The sequence below is a fragment of the Meleagris gallopavo genome, chromosome 3 (genome assembly GCF_000146605.3).
Source record: "Meleagris gallopavo isolate NT-WF06-2002-E0010 breed Aviagen turkey brand Nicholas breeding stock chromosome 3, Turkey_5.1, whole genome shotgun sequence".
Taxonomy (NCBI): Eukaryota; Metazoa; Chordata; class Aves; order Galliformes; family Phasianidae; genus Meleagris; species Meleagris gallopavo.
In genome coordinates, this window is record NC_015013.2 from 74,766,409 (window position 1) to 74,782,073 (window position 15,665).

The window sequence follows — 15,665 nt, forward strand, 5'->3', positions numbered from 1 at the left end:
AAAAAAAAAAAAGGAAGAAAATCTTAAAAACAAACTAAATACAGGACAGGGCAGATGTTGGTGATGGAGAACAGCTTTCTTGTTGCTATGGAAGTTCTCACCCAGTGTTGATCTTATAAACTATAATATATGAACAGTATTTAGTTTATGTCAAGTACTGGGCCTTGTATTGAGCTGGTTTTTCTTGTTACAACAAATGACAGTAAGCCGTTACTGGCAGAAAGTCCTCCTGAATGGGAGAACACAGTGGTAGAAGATGACCGTAACTCTCTGTTCTTGGACTCCACTGTTAGTTTCTAATAGGAATTTCACACCATTTATAGCAGTTGATTCAAGGACTTTATGACACATTTTCTAAATGTCAAACAGAATGCTCAATATTTCCTTTAGGGAGACATTGGCAATTCTACCTTTTACCAGATGACACAAGAACATTTTGTACTAAAACACTGCATAATTTAATGAATTTGTATGTTCATAAATCTACCACTAAGTTCAAGAAACTAAATTAAATAAATAAATAAAATCACAGAATTTCCTAAGTTGGAAGGAATACAGAATGATCATAGAGTTCAACTCCTGGCTCCACATAGGGCCACACAAAAACTAAATTGTATGACTGAAAGCATTGTTCAGATGCTTCATGATCTCTGGCAAGTTCAGTACTGTGACCACTTCCCTGGAGAGCATGTTCCAGTGCCCAAACACCCCCTTTGTGGAGTACTTTTCCCTAATACCCAACTTGACCCTCCCTCTCCCCCCGTGCACCTCCACACCATCCCATCATTCATATCCTTCTCAAGAGAGTCACTTTTGAGTAAGCTGTATGCCTCTGTGAGGCCTCCCTCAGCCTCCCCTTCTGTAGACTGAACAAACCAATATATCTTCCTCATATGTCTTCCCCTCTCATTTCCACAGAGTTGCTCTCCAGTCTCTTTTCTTTTAACTCAGTCTATATGTATGTATAGACAGTCTCCCTGTACCAGCTATAGAATCTAGTGCTTGCTCTTGTTAAACTTCATGTGACTGGTGAATGTCCCCTTCTTCTCTAGTCTGTTAACATCTCTCTGCAAGACCTCTTTATTCTTAAGGGAGCCAACAGCTTCTCCCATTTAGTGTCATCTGAAGACTTAGTATGCATTTGAGTCCTGTACCCAGATCATTTATAAAAACATTAATGAGAACTGGCACCAAAATGGAACCTTGTGGAACTCCACTATTGAGTGGAGCCTGCCTGCCAGCCTGATATAACTGCATTTACTATAACCCTTTGAGCCTAATCTGTTAGTCACTTCTTCATCCATCACATGATGCATTTTTTCTAGCTGTATGCTGAATGTTTTGTCCAGAATTATACTATAAGAAATAATATTGAAATGCAAAAGGATTATATTACATCCACTGCTTCCCTTCGTAGGTCGGTAACCTTGATAATAAAAGGAATTAAATTAGTTAAGCAGGATGTTTCCCTCATGAATCTGTATTGGTTTTGACCAGGGAATGCATTGTCTTTCAAGTGTTTCCAATAACTTCCAGAATAATATTTTCCACATTTTTACCAGACACTAAAGTGGGGCTGAGAAGCCTGTAGTTACCTGGTCTTCTTTCTTACCTTTCTTGAAAATTTGGTCATTTTCCAGCTTCCAGTCAACAGGGACCTCTCCAGATTCCCAAGACAACTGAAAATAAATTGAGGTCTCATGATGATGTCAAGCCAGATCTTTGAATACCCTGGCATTAATTATCATTGAGTTCTACAGGTCAGTGTCCAGCAGGAGTAGCAAATCATGCACAAGAATCAAGACCCTGAACAGTAAGTTCTACTACGCAGCTGGAGTAACTAAGCAGGTGCTAGAGGGGGAAATGAGCACATACTGTAGACATCATACTGTAGCAGAGTAGACATCATTTTCTTTATACTTTTAATTTTGTAGAAATTGACAATAAATTTTCCTGTTTTTGATGTTGCCAACTAGTAATTTTATTTGCTTTATAATGACATAGCCTGTGCTGTAAGTAACTTTAATGTTTGCTGTTGTAATGTAAAGGAAGAATGTGTTGTAGTCTGACAACAAGAAGTGTATATGGTTAAAATAGTTATAGTTGGGGATTTGACTAGATGACCTTTCAAGGTCCTTTCCAATCCCTCATATTCTGTGATTCTGTAAAAATGACCAAGATGATACTTTTTCAGTAAATGCTACCACAGTCAGTTTTTTTCTGGTATTTCCCAGAGCTAACAAGAGAGTTATCTTTGCAAGAAAGTCTCAGACCTGCTGTATAAAGGAATTATATAGCATCATGTTTTGATTGGCAGCATTAATTACTAAAATTCTGGGATGTGCACCGTAGTAATCTGAAACATACTTGAATCTCAGCAGGATGGAAAATATTCACTCTTTGGAATTATTTCTGTTAAGTTAAATGCACACAATAAGGGGAAATAAAGGTGAACAAAAATAGCAGTTTTTCAAATGTGTGAGCATTTATGAAGCTAGAGGTATAATGAAAATGATCTACAACCTAACTTTGCAATCTAACTGCTGCAATCAGTTGGTAAAATAATATACTACAAGAATAATAATTTAAATAAAATCCCCACTATAACTTATTTTAGTATTTGCATATTATTCCTATCTAAATGAAAATAAGTTGAAGAAAATCGTACTACGGAATGTATAATCAATTAAAGCTTTAGTAAGTAATAAAAAGGAGCAGAGAATGTAAGCTATCTTTCTTTTTTTATATAAAAAACAGTATGATCAGTGTTGTATAATCTACTCTTGAAAGCAAATAGGCTTTTTTTTGCTTTTATTTTTTAAATTACATGAATAACATTTTTAAATGCTTTTGATTATTTTTTTTTTTCCTGCTTTGTGAGTCATCTTTCTTTTGATTGTAAATACATATTTTTTGAGGAAGAAACATCATGGCTTTATTACTCGATGTTGTGTAATATACAGAATTATAGTCAAAGTATATTAAATTTATTTTCCATGAGATCAGTATATCCAAAAAATTATTAATGATAAGTTATTAAACCTGATTCTGGAATCATCTGAATATACTAATGTCAATAATTTATATTAAATAGCCCTGTTTTTCCAGCTTTAAGGCACATTAGAATCGTAAGGTTTTCTTATATGGATTTTTTGAAACAAATGTTTGAAAACAGTATTTGATCCTCATTACTTTTCTCTGAGATATTACATCAATAGAGTACCAAATGTACCTCAAGTAGCATTGAATTACATTTCCTGCTACTAGCTATGAATATATGAAATTTATTTTGTCAATTTTTGATTTCCTAAGGAAAGAAAGTTACTAGGAACATTTCCATTGCCATCCACAGGATTATTATAGAGCTATGAATTTTGGTGAATTTAACCAAAATAAAGTAAGTTTTCTCTGATTTGTACTGACTGCTAGGAAGTCATTTCCAATGCTCAGATATAGATTGCTTCTACTTTAAGGGAGAAAAAAAAAAGAAACTAAGCAGCTTTGCTTCTTACTTGTATAAGCACAATAAAGGGTTACATATGCTTTCTTGTTGAATGAGGCAAAGCTACTGAGTTACTGTGGCTTAATGAATTATCATGCATCAGCTGAGCCCTAATAGCTGCCTGTCTTGTGCTCAATTATAACACTTCAGTTCGAAAATAATTTTCTGTGTCCTAGACAAGCAGTATGTTAAAACATTGGGCAATAGTTTACTAAGATGAAAGAAATCACTGTCATATAATCAAATAGTTAATAAATTACAACTGGCACAAGAAATCATTCTCTACCTGAAATTTTCATAAGGTAGTTGTGAGAATCTCTATGCTTTTACCATTTAGTGAATTCATAAGCAAATATTTGCAGCTGATTTTGTTTACAAAACAGCAGAAAATTTGCTGAGAGAAAAATTGCACACATAGGCATAAATTGGAATCCAGGCACATACTCTCCACGTACTCTGACTTTAAATTTAACAGAACTGAAATAGTGATCAGTGTAGGGCTATCCTTATTAAATTAGTGTATTCATTAATATATTACTATGTTTTTCCCAACAGAAATGATAAATAATATATTCCTGCAGAGGAGTATCATAGTATAGTCATCATTAAATTGTTTCATTACTTTTTTTATTATTTGAGAGGTATTTCATATTAAAAGGGGCCTGATTTGCTCTGCTTTCCTTTCTCTGTAAAGAAAAAAAAAAAAAGGCGATTGTGTGACATTAGTACTTGTTATCTTCATGTCACACAGGGAGAAAAATCTTCCTGTTGAGCAACAGTTAATGATTTATTAACTGTAGCTATCCAAACATAACATTTTTGTATCAGCATCCTGATATCCATAGTTTAATAACATAGTTTATTATTCCATAAACTACATATTTTTTATTTAATAATAGTTATATAGTAATAATTTTTTATTTTAATGCAAGGATAATACAGAAAAAAATTGAACTAAATGTGTTCACTTTAAAACCATTAAAAATAAAAATTTATATATTTTTAAAGTTTGTAACTTGATTAATATTTATATTAGATAAAGAATCACCATGTTAAAAAAATATCTTCTGAACTGCATTGGAAGAATACACAAAGATTGAATATAAATAATGCTAAATGCATTCATAACCTCTACAAAAAGAGGCAAAAGGAGACTTTCCACTAGTGTCCCTAGCCACTGTGCTAAAATTCAAGGTTCAAGGAGGAAACCTATCAGCAGTGGATGAGGAGTCAAGGATTACTTCAGATAATCTGAGCTATATGAGTGCTGAGATGGGCAAGCTGGGTGCTGAGAGCTGTACAGTGTATTTGCAAGGCAACTGCAAATGGAACAATGGTAGTTAAATATAATTCCAACTGCTCTACAGTGATTGTATAATCTCCAGTGGGCATACAAATCTTACACTTTGAATTCAGAGAAGTTTCAAAAGTAGAGTAGAGTAGAATAGAAATAGTGCTTAATTTAATAGAAATAGTTTTAATATAATATAGATAAGTACCTTCACTTCTCATAATTGCCTTTGCTGCACTAGCAATCAGGTATACAAAGACAATAGCAAAATTAATGACATCAGTCTAATGCAAATTAAAAAGTCATCTGTCATATATGAATTGTACTTTGCTAATGACTTAATAAAAATTCAATGTTTAAATTGTATTATCTCTCCTGGTTTACAGTACTTACCTGCTACCTTTTTGATATAAAGTTGCTTAATGAAGTTGAAGCATATCCTGATTAGAGAACCGCTTGTATTTCAGTCTGAAGACAACAACAGAGTAATAATTGATTCAAACAACTCCAAATTCTATGGCAGTAAAGAAATCACAATATCCATGTGTGTCTAAACAGTGAGTTGAATGAAAGGAAAAAAAAAAAAAACAGTACAAGATGCCACATAGGCTTGTCTTTGATGTGCCTGTGACAGCAATATAGTCAAGCTCTGTGATTGCCACATTTGGGTGTATAAAAAAAAGTAATTTGAAACTGTCTTTGTCTACATTGTCATAAAAAACATAAATCTTCAATGAGACAATTCATGTTAAGATTCTAGCTAGAGCCCATTAGGTGAGAATAATAATTTTATAGCTCCTTCATGCTGTTACGTGTGTTTTTTAGAAACATTTTTTTAATAAAAGTTCTGGTGTTGATATTCACAGTGTCAGTAATAGACCTGGAGAGTGCCATGCATTTTCAGAAAACAGATCTTTCACTTGCTGATGTTAAAAAAGGAAGTACTTGGGGCTCAGAGAGCCAGCCTGGAAAAAGAGAAATGGAGGACAAATTTTGTATGTATTTGCTTGATCAATCTCCATTGTCATTTTCCCCTGTTCAATACACAAAGGGCCAAGGAGAAAAAAAAACAGCAGTTTTTATGATTATGTTCCAATAGCTATAGTATTAAATCATCTGAAATTCTTTTAAACCTGAGCACCAGTGATCACTCTTATGCTGGTTCAGAAACAGTTATTCTGCAAATTGAAAAGAAAATGCATCAGTGGAATTATTGTAGGCTTCAGAGATGTGGTGGTTTCATTATGTTAAGCAACAGTTTCTACAAAGACGGGATTTAAGAAAATGCTCAGTGTCTTAATAAAGGAGTAGGGATAGCACATGGGCTTTTTTGGAGAGGGAACAAAGAGGATTCTGCCTAGAGATAGCTATCTTGCTGACAAAAATTCATAGTAAGTTACTCTGGACTCTGTTTTGGTACTTGTATTAAGTATATGCCTGTCAGAGTAGCTTGAAAATAATACATTGCTATACTCTGTTAATGTCACATCAGTTTGTGAAAGGAAATTAGAAACCTATATAGGACATATTACATCGTTGTATTATGTGTATTTAAAAATAGCCATATTAAATTATTAGCATGGTAGTTTTTATTTTAGAATAAATGCCAAATGTAACATGTGTTATGTGCAAAGTAGCAATTTCTAGATGACAAAAGCTAAGTAAATTTCATACTGTGCTTAAAACCAGCTTAAAACCGGCACTCTCTTTTTACATGGCTTTGTACTGATTCTGCCTCAGGAGCCTTGGCATCCTATTAAAGGATAGGCAGCACGGAGCTGCTTCAGCCTGGTCAACAGATGACATACTCATCTGCTTCTTATTCTATTTGTTTGCAAGTTAGCATCACAGGTGTCTTCATCCAAAATTTGTAGTTAGAAATTTTGTTTCCACTGCTGCAGCTCAAGAACCATTTTTTTTTTTTTTTTTTCTCCTACTTTTCATAGAAGTCCTTACATGAAGGTCAGATAACACCTTACAGAAGTAGGGAGTAGGGCTGATCCCGCCTTCTACTGATTTTTTGACTGCTCAACATCTTTCTGCCAAGAAAAAAAAAAAGCTTTAAAGTTGCTAGAGATAATAAAAAAAAAAATAATTTTCTTAAATTATCTGTTTTCATTGCTACTATATAATGAGTTTAAATTTTCAAACCCCTCTTACTTTGTGTACCTTGTGTGCCTACCTATGTTAATAATCTACACAGCAGAGAAGGAACAGGCATTTGTGTAACCATTGCAGAGATGTTGCAATGGTTAGCATTCTTACAAACCTTCTAAGTGAGGAAGCTTAAAAGGACATTTGAAGCCAAATTGGCTAACTCTCTTGAAGTAGATTAAGTTCTTGCATGTACTTTCCTACTGGCAGAACCAAAAATTGGGTAATTTCCAGCATACAGCAGTATCCAAGCAGGTAGAGAAGCTACATCATGTTTTGGATCACTCTAGCTGAAACCAGAAGAGACAAAGTATAAAATAAATCACATAGAAAATAAGCATCTGTTAACATGAGATGGATGTACTGTGTAGTACTTTAACCACATGACCATTTTCCTGCATGTATGAAAAATTAGCCAGTAACTTGACAAAAACTGTTGACCTGCATTTCCAGAATAGGTAGACTATTATCAAATAGAGATTTATATTTTTTATAATAGTAAACAAAAAATCAAGTTAAGCCATATAGAACAATCAAATTTGCCATATTGGCCAAGTTATAAAAATGGGAAACAACGTGATGTAGATAATGGTAGGAATTTTTTAAACATGATTAGTTGGAAAAGCAGAAAAAAAAAATTTTAGTCTGTATTTGGCACAGTCAGCATGTTTTACCAGCTTTTAGCCTATTGTGTCTGGATAATATTTTCAATTGTTAGGGTTGCTGAACCCAGTAAGTAGTCTAACGGAGATTGTGAAATGCACTTGACCAAAAAAAATAATAATAAAATAAAAAATAAAAAATAAAATCTTTGTTATCTGTCAGATCTATATGACCAAATGAAATCAGGTATGTTGATTCGAACTAGAATTAGAGGTTAACCATACAGATTTGTTATTATTATATATATATAATAACAGATGTGTTATTATTCATCTGCATGATATGCAACCACATCAAGATGTATTATGAGACAATTTTATGATTACTAACTGTTTTTCTCATTCCCTCACCTCAAAGGAAGAGGGGGAGGAAAGACAATGAAAATAGGTTCAAGGGTTGAGATAAAGTCAGGTAGCTCACCAGCTACCATCATGGACAAAATAGACTTAGCACAGGGAGATTAATACAACTTATTGCCTGTTCCTGACAGACTAGAGCAGTGAAAAAGACTAAAAGAAAACTAAAATCAACTTCCCAACCTCTTCTATCTCCCCAAGAGCATGGGGGAACAGGGATTGGGGGTTGCAGTCAGTTTGCAGTGTTTCATCATATACCACTTCTTCATGGTCACTCTATTCCAATGCTCCTGTGTGAGTGTTTTTCCCACAGAAGGCTGTCCTTCCCAAACCAATCCTATATGGGCTTCCCATAGAGAGAAACTGTTCAAACACTGCTCCAATATGGGTCTGTACAACATGATCCATCCATCTTTTAGGAATGAACTGTTCCAGCACAGCCCTCCTGCTCCTCCTGCTCCTCTCCATGAGCTGCAGCTCAAGCCCGGAGCTGCTCCTGCAGAGGTTCTTCATGGGCTATGGCCTCCTTCACATTTACTGCTGTACCGTGGTCTTCTCCATAGCTGCACCTGGAGACCATCTCTGTGTGGTTTCCCATGGGCTGCAGGAGGACAGCCTGCTCCACCATAAACCTCTCCTGGGCTGCAGGGAACTTTGGCCCTGTGCCTGAAGAAGCTCCTGCCTTACATCTGCTTCATCTTGGGGGCTGCAGGGCTGTTTCTGCCGCATTTTCTCACTCTTTTCTCCCAGCTGCTGTTGCACAGCAGTCTTACCCTTTCATAAACCTGCCCTCCCAAAGGCATAACCAGCATCACTCTCTGTCTGAGCTCTGGCCAGTGGAAGTTCCCTTTTGGAGCCATCTGGAACTATCTCTTTTTTGACATGGGAAAGCTTCTGGATTCTCACAGAGGCCACTCCAGCAGCATCTGCTACTGCCAAATCTTGCCATATAAACCCAGTATATGAAAAAGCTAAACTAGAATTAAAATAAGGATTTGGTTTTGGAGCACCTGATTTTGAGTGATGTTATGGAGGTACACGACTGCTATTATGGAACATACAAACTTGCTCTCTAGGCCATAATGCCTTCACTGACAATTAAGAGTGCTATTTATGCTCTTTTCGAAACCTATCAGGCAATGTAATTAAAATTAACAGAGATGTAAAGGAGATTTTGAACAATTGGAGCAGAGACTACGATTTTTAGTTTGACAATAAGATCAAGGTAGAGAACTTTCCCTCAGAAAAATATAAGGTTTTTTTGTTATTTTATTAATTTATTTTTTAATATTTTTACTAAGCGAAGCAACTTGAGAATTTCATTGGTTTTCTATGTAAATCAGTAAAAGAATAGAAAATATTTATCAAATATGCTATTGAGAATATTCAATTAAAAAGACATTGACTGATGAACAGAAGTGTTTTACTCAAATATATGGGAAATTCCAAGATATTACTGACAATTGCTATGATCATGTATCTTTGAGAATATTTCTTAGAAGAAATTTCTGCTATAAATCTAAAGGATATTTTCTCATCTTTTAAAACACACTACAGAGAGTGACACGAACTGACAATTGCACTAGAATCCTTGACATTAGAATTTGAAAGTTACAGGAAAACTCCATCAAAGATGTTACTTCCTGTGTAAGTAAACAGTGTTTTGATGCATCGTGAAGTACCACATACTGTAATTCAGGTACACTATTCTATCACTCTATGGAAAAAAAAAAAATTGTATAAAATCAAATAATCCTAAATTTATTAATTAAATATTAGGCATTCTATATGCAGAATGGCTAGGGAAAATGGTCTAAGTATATTGGACTCTGACGTGCTCCTTGTAGTCTCATTATCTTGACAGCAACAGAAGATAATAGCACTTAGTTCAGTGTAAAAGTAAGTAGATTGTAAAACTAGAACACTGACATAGCATGAGAACAAGAATGTACAGGATTTTTATGTTAAAGAGTGAGAGCTCTGCAACTTCTCAGTCAACACTAATGTTAGCGTACAGGTTTATTTTCACTCAAAGGAAATTTTTCCTTTCCTAAAGATTTGCATCATTTCCTACCAACAAAAAAGTTTCAGGATATGATTTTATGGTTATGATCTGTAGTTTGATACAGAACATCCACACAGCATTTTAGTATTCAACCCATCTATTGCACTGAATTGCATCAGAAGAAAGATGCCGTAAGAAGTATAATTCAATACTTTTTGAAATAAGTGACCTCATTGCAGCATTTCAATACCTAAACGGAGCCTACAAACAGGAGGGGAATCAATTCTTTGAAAGGGTTGATAACTGCAGGACGAGGGGAAATGGTTTTAAGTTGAGGAAGGGGAGATTTAGGCTGGATGTCAGGGGGAAGTTCTTTACAGAGAGTGGTGAGGTACTGGAACAGGCTGCCCAGAGAGGCTGTGGATGCCCCGTCCCTGGAGGTGTTCAAGGCCAGATTGGATGGGGCCTTGGGCAGCCTGGTCTAGTATTAAATGTGGAGGTTGGTGGCCTTGCCTGTGGCAGGGAGGTTGGAGCTTCATGATCCTTGAAGTCCCTTCCAACCCTGGCCATTCTGTGATTCTGTGATTCTGTGAAATGAGAGGCTCATCATTTATCTCAAACAATTTAAAACTGGGAATTATAGGACTGTTGAGAAGAAATGCAGTAAAAGCATAGATCCCCAGATGTCTCTCAACTTTTTTCATTTAACTGATTTTTAGTTTCCTGTATGGCTCAGTGTTTCTGAGATAAATAAAAAAGACTTACTACACGTTTTAACAGATTGGCAATCTATACAGAGAAATGACAACCTACTCATCAGATAATTACCTTTTTTTAAGAGATAAGATGAAAGAAATATGTTGAGTAATTTCTGTATTAGTTTGATCCGTATATATTTTAAGAAATATCCCTGATATCCTTATTGTGTTAACACAAGTAAAGTGATGGAGTATATACAATTTACTTCATTGTTTAATTCACTGTTATTACCAAGTCAGAAACTTGAATCTTCTACTATAAACTTTATTTTAGAGTTTAATTACAGGGTTTATTATGTTTTGTTTTGGTTTTTGTTTTTTTGAAAAAAACTTTTTTTATTCTACAAAAAGTCATCTGAAGACTACAACAAATAATAACCTTTACTTCTTAAAGAACCTAATTTATGGATTTGTCTTATTTTTCTAAGTAATTGCTTTTTCCTAAATCAAATCTACCTTAGACATTTTTATTTTCTCTTTCACAGATTTAAAGTCTTTGTCAAAGACCCAAGCGTTAGAACTGGATGCACTTTCCAGCAAACTAATTACTTGTGTAGAAAAAGTCTGGTCTACTTCTGCTTTATAGTCTTCCACTAAAAATGCTAATTCATAGAGCTACATCACTTCAATGGAAAGGTGGAAAGGTGTTCAAATGCTTTCACATATTTAGGCAGAGTTTTTTCAAAATTACAAGATGTAGCTTCCTATCATTGTAGAACATTAACTCTACAATGAACATTTTATTTGGTATTATATTTATTATAAAATAAATTTTATTTATTATTTAGCAAAATTAATGTAACTGATACAGTATCTGGTTGCTATTAATTTGTTTTCCAATATATTTGTAATTTCTTCAATGTGATTATATTGACATTATTTCAATTATATTAAAATTAATTATAATAAAAATGATTTTATATTTTCTTCAGGGATACTCATGCAATTACTGAGTAACAAATCTATACTAGACCACATTAAAAATTAATTATGTGGCTGACAGGCCTCAGATCGTAACTGTAGATTTGAGGATATAAATTCATTTTTAATCTGTCTGGCAGATGTTATATTAATTCTGTGCCATAACTAGATTTTTGTTTGTTTGTTTGTTTGTTTTGTTTATTAAGGCTGCTATTTAACAGTTTCTTAAACCAGTTTTTTCATTATATCAGTTAATAACCTGCATCTTCTGTAGTTTCTACTATTATATAGCTTTCTCATTTGTTTACTTATGATCAATGATGACTTATTTACCATATTTGGTTATGAAGATCATTCTCTCTATTCCTTTTGAAAATCAGCTCCTTCGTCTTTCAGCTCTCTTGTACTTCATCAAAATTCTGTATTTTCTTAACAACCACTTACACTGATTAAGAATTTTTTCCAGACAGTTAAAATCCAGCATACAATTTTTCCAGCTGTTTAGATGCTAACTGTTTCTCCTACATTCATTAAATTTACTCTTTACTCATTGAAGATGAGTAAAACCACATATACTTTATATACTGTATATATAGAACAGAAATAATTGATGAATATCTTTGTCTTTTCTTCTGAGCAATCTTATCATACTTGGCTAGAATCAGATCGAGAAAATGGTAGTGAATGAATTAATTGTTATCCTTCATAATTGCTTTATGCAGTATTTTGATAAGGACAAATTTACCTTTCATTTATATTTTTTATAGTACAGCATGTTCAGCATATATGCCAGAAACAGAAATGCTTCAAGTCTATACTTCTTCAAATATTTTTTTTTAGATGAGACAGTTTTGTTGTTGAAATTGTCAAGTATATTCAGCTAGATTCTGCAATAAAAGAGGTGCTCTTTGAAACATTCATTGCATTGCTTAGTTCTATAATAAAATAGAGGGTACTACTTTTGGAGAAGTCCTCATAGTTTGAAGAAGCAGTATTTACGCATCTCCTCATTTTCAGCTTTCTATCAGCAAGTACTGATGCTGATTTATTTTTCTATTAAAAATGAATTTAGTTCACAGAAGACAGATATTGTGGCCCATCTTCAACACATTTAATTAACATTATTTAAAATACATTGGATTTCTGTTGTACATTAATTAAAAATGTTCTCTAATGAATGGCCGGAAAGCAGTGGAAGGACCATCTTTGAATGCTTTTTCTCTGGATTCTCCAGTTATATGGAAAACCTAGAGTACATCAAGCACAGATGTATTCAGGTACTGAATTTGAGATTTTTGAATGTTTCTCGCAGCACTGTTAAATCTCAGAGAATACCTTTAAATACAGATATTCTCAAAGGATAGATACATGAAAAGATAAACCAGAAAGAACTAACTGAAAAATAAGTCAGGTAAAATGGCACTTGTTTGTGAAGACAAAAGCTAGTGCTGCCCTATGGAACATCTGATACTCTCTCTGAGCCATGATCCACCAGTGGATTATTTCGATATGAATTCTCTTTGAAAGAAAGAGGAGATGTAAGTTGAAGTTATAATGTCAGATCTGAGAAGCAATAGGTTTGAGAGATTCTTTATGTAACAACTGAGAGCAACAATAGTACAGTTTCAGTACAAATGCTGTATGACGCACCCAGAAGCAAATAGACAGTTTGGTTACTAAATGTATTAGTATACCTTACATTAACTGCTTTTAATACTTGCTATATGAGGGAAGAGTTTTTAATGATTACATCACCTTGTGATAGCTAATTCAGAAAGAATTAACTGCCCTTCAAGAACAGCTTTTCTCTTGTAGACCTACATTTTTCTTATTCACACATAAAGTAAACTGAAGCACACTTAACTATATATAAATTTGAACTTGAGTGTGCAGCAACCATCTTCATCTTCAAAAAGCCCCAAGAAATAAAAAACTGTACTGAATCTGTGAAATTTACTGGAAAAAAAAATATATATATTAGTGTAAAATTCTCCTCCATTTTAAGCAGATCCTACCATCCAGATTCCCATTCAATGGGAATGTTTTCATTAACATTACAAGGAGCTGACTGCTACCCTAAAATTGTGGAGGTAATTACTTTTAAAAGCCTTTGATCCCAGGACTCTAGTCATGAGCAGATAGTTTGCATTACCTCTTCCTTCATTCCACACATTTTCTCCGCAGAGAGCAGTCTATTTACATAGAAATTGCAAAAATAACCTTTTTTGAATACAGCATTTACTCTGTGCTTTATTTGTTCCATCCTCTCTCTCAGGACTTGTGAGAGATGAACATTACAATAATGCATACATATTCATAGAGCAGGATTGTAGGATAATTCTCATAAGGCTGTTATTATTCACAACTGATAAATGAATTATTAAAAACTACTGAAATCTATAAATAATCATCATACAGTAAGCTTTGTTGGTCAAATTAATTCATTTAACTGCAGTACAATCAGTAAATAATATGAAGAACTAAAATATCAATTCTTTTGACATAGAATTGAAAAAAAATTATAATGTCAGTCAAGGCGGATGCTTAACATACAACTATCCAACAATAGTCTCTGCATAAACTTTAATCCATCTCTCTCAATTGCATCTCTCTACCATATTAGGATGGACATATTGCTGCAGGAAAGCCAAAGATTCAGCTGACCAAATACAGAGATTAGGTTTAAAATCTCTGTTTTTTTAAAAATCTGTATTAATACAAGAGCTGCTGCTCATTACACTCTGCCCGACTGAACTAGAAACATAGCTATAAACATTCCTGTCCTTGCCATTCTGTGCCCTTTCAAATGAGGAAGCTTCAAATACAATTAAAAAAAAAAATATTGTAGTTTTTTTAGAATTTCTCCAAATATCTGTCAATTGGTTTTTCTTTGTTTGTTTTCATAACTCCTTAATACTGTTTGTACTTTGAAACACTAGAAAAATGTCATGGTTTTGTGATTTTTGGTTTTCAGTATTCCACATCATAACATCATGTAGTGCACTGGGAATTAAAGTGTTAATGCTCCAATTCCAGGTACCTGTCCTGTACATCGCAGAAGTCATGGGATCTGGCCCTTCCTGGTTGAGTGGTCTCTTACTGCCTTGCAATGGTTGCTGGAGGGTGCTTTCCTAGCTATACCAAGCTTTTCAGGTTTGACTCAGTTTCTGGAACTCTCTCTCTCTCTCCTATGTTATTTGATTGATTAGTCTCAATTTCTATTAGATTGTATTATATTGTGTTATTTTGCATTCTAATATCATAGTTAGTAAAATAAATTTTCCTCCACCCAATTTTTTCCGCTGTTTTTTTTCCTTCCTTGAGCTCAGTTCCCATCTCCCTATTCCTTTTCTCTTTCCCATTTTGTGGGGCTGGGGAGGGGGGGCAGGGACAGGGACAGGGACAGGGGTAGGGGCATACTGCCCCCCTGTCAAAAAAACGAAACGCAATAATAATTGAGAGATCAGTGTGGACAAAGCTCATTTCTCAGTATTTTAAGGCTTTTAAGATCTAGAATTTTATGAGAAACAAGACTAGAGAACGTAAGCAGTAGAGATTTACAGAAGAGAAGAATTCTGGAGCATAACATTTTCAACAAAATTAGTTTCATGCTCTATATTTTAGTTTCTTTATTCCTTATGAGGATCCTGAAATATGGCAATCTATTTTAGTTGTGAGTTTCAAAAAATTCTTCCATTTTTTTCAGTGTTCAAATTACCCGTGATATTTCATCCTTTAACTTGTTTTTTATTAATTAGTTTTGTTTGTTTGTTTGTTTGTTTGGAATAATATAACTAAGAAATATTTGATTAGTTTCTGTTGTAGTGAGTACAAGAACAGCTACAAACAACTGACTTGAGCTTGTCTGCTCCAAAAGGTTTTTTTTTTTTTGTCTGCAACATCCTGCTTAGCATTTATTTATCAAGAGAAATTACAGACCAATATATGTCAACAGCTGAAAGCCATTGTTATTTACTTTGTGGTTTGTAATGTAAATTCGACCACATGATATACA

General features: G+C 34.0%; 1 protein-coding gene across 1 annotated transcript in view; it reads right to left on the reverse strand.

The window, feature by feature from the left end:
- LOC104910434 (CUB and sushi domain-containing protein 3-like) overlaps positions 1–8,826 on the reverse strand; it is a 27,223-nt gene extending 18,397 nt beyond the window's left edge. The window contains exon 1 of the mRNA XM_019614376.1: positions 8,740–8,826. Within this exon, the coding sequence (XP_019469921.1) occupies positions 8,740–8,826 (87 nt within the window). The remainder of the gene's footprint in view (positions 1–8,739) is intronic.
- Between the last annotated feature and the right edge of the window lie 6,839 nt (positions 8,827–15,665).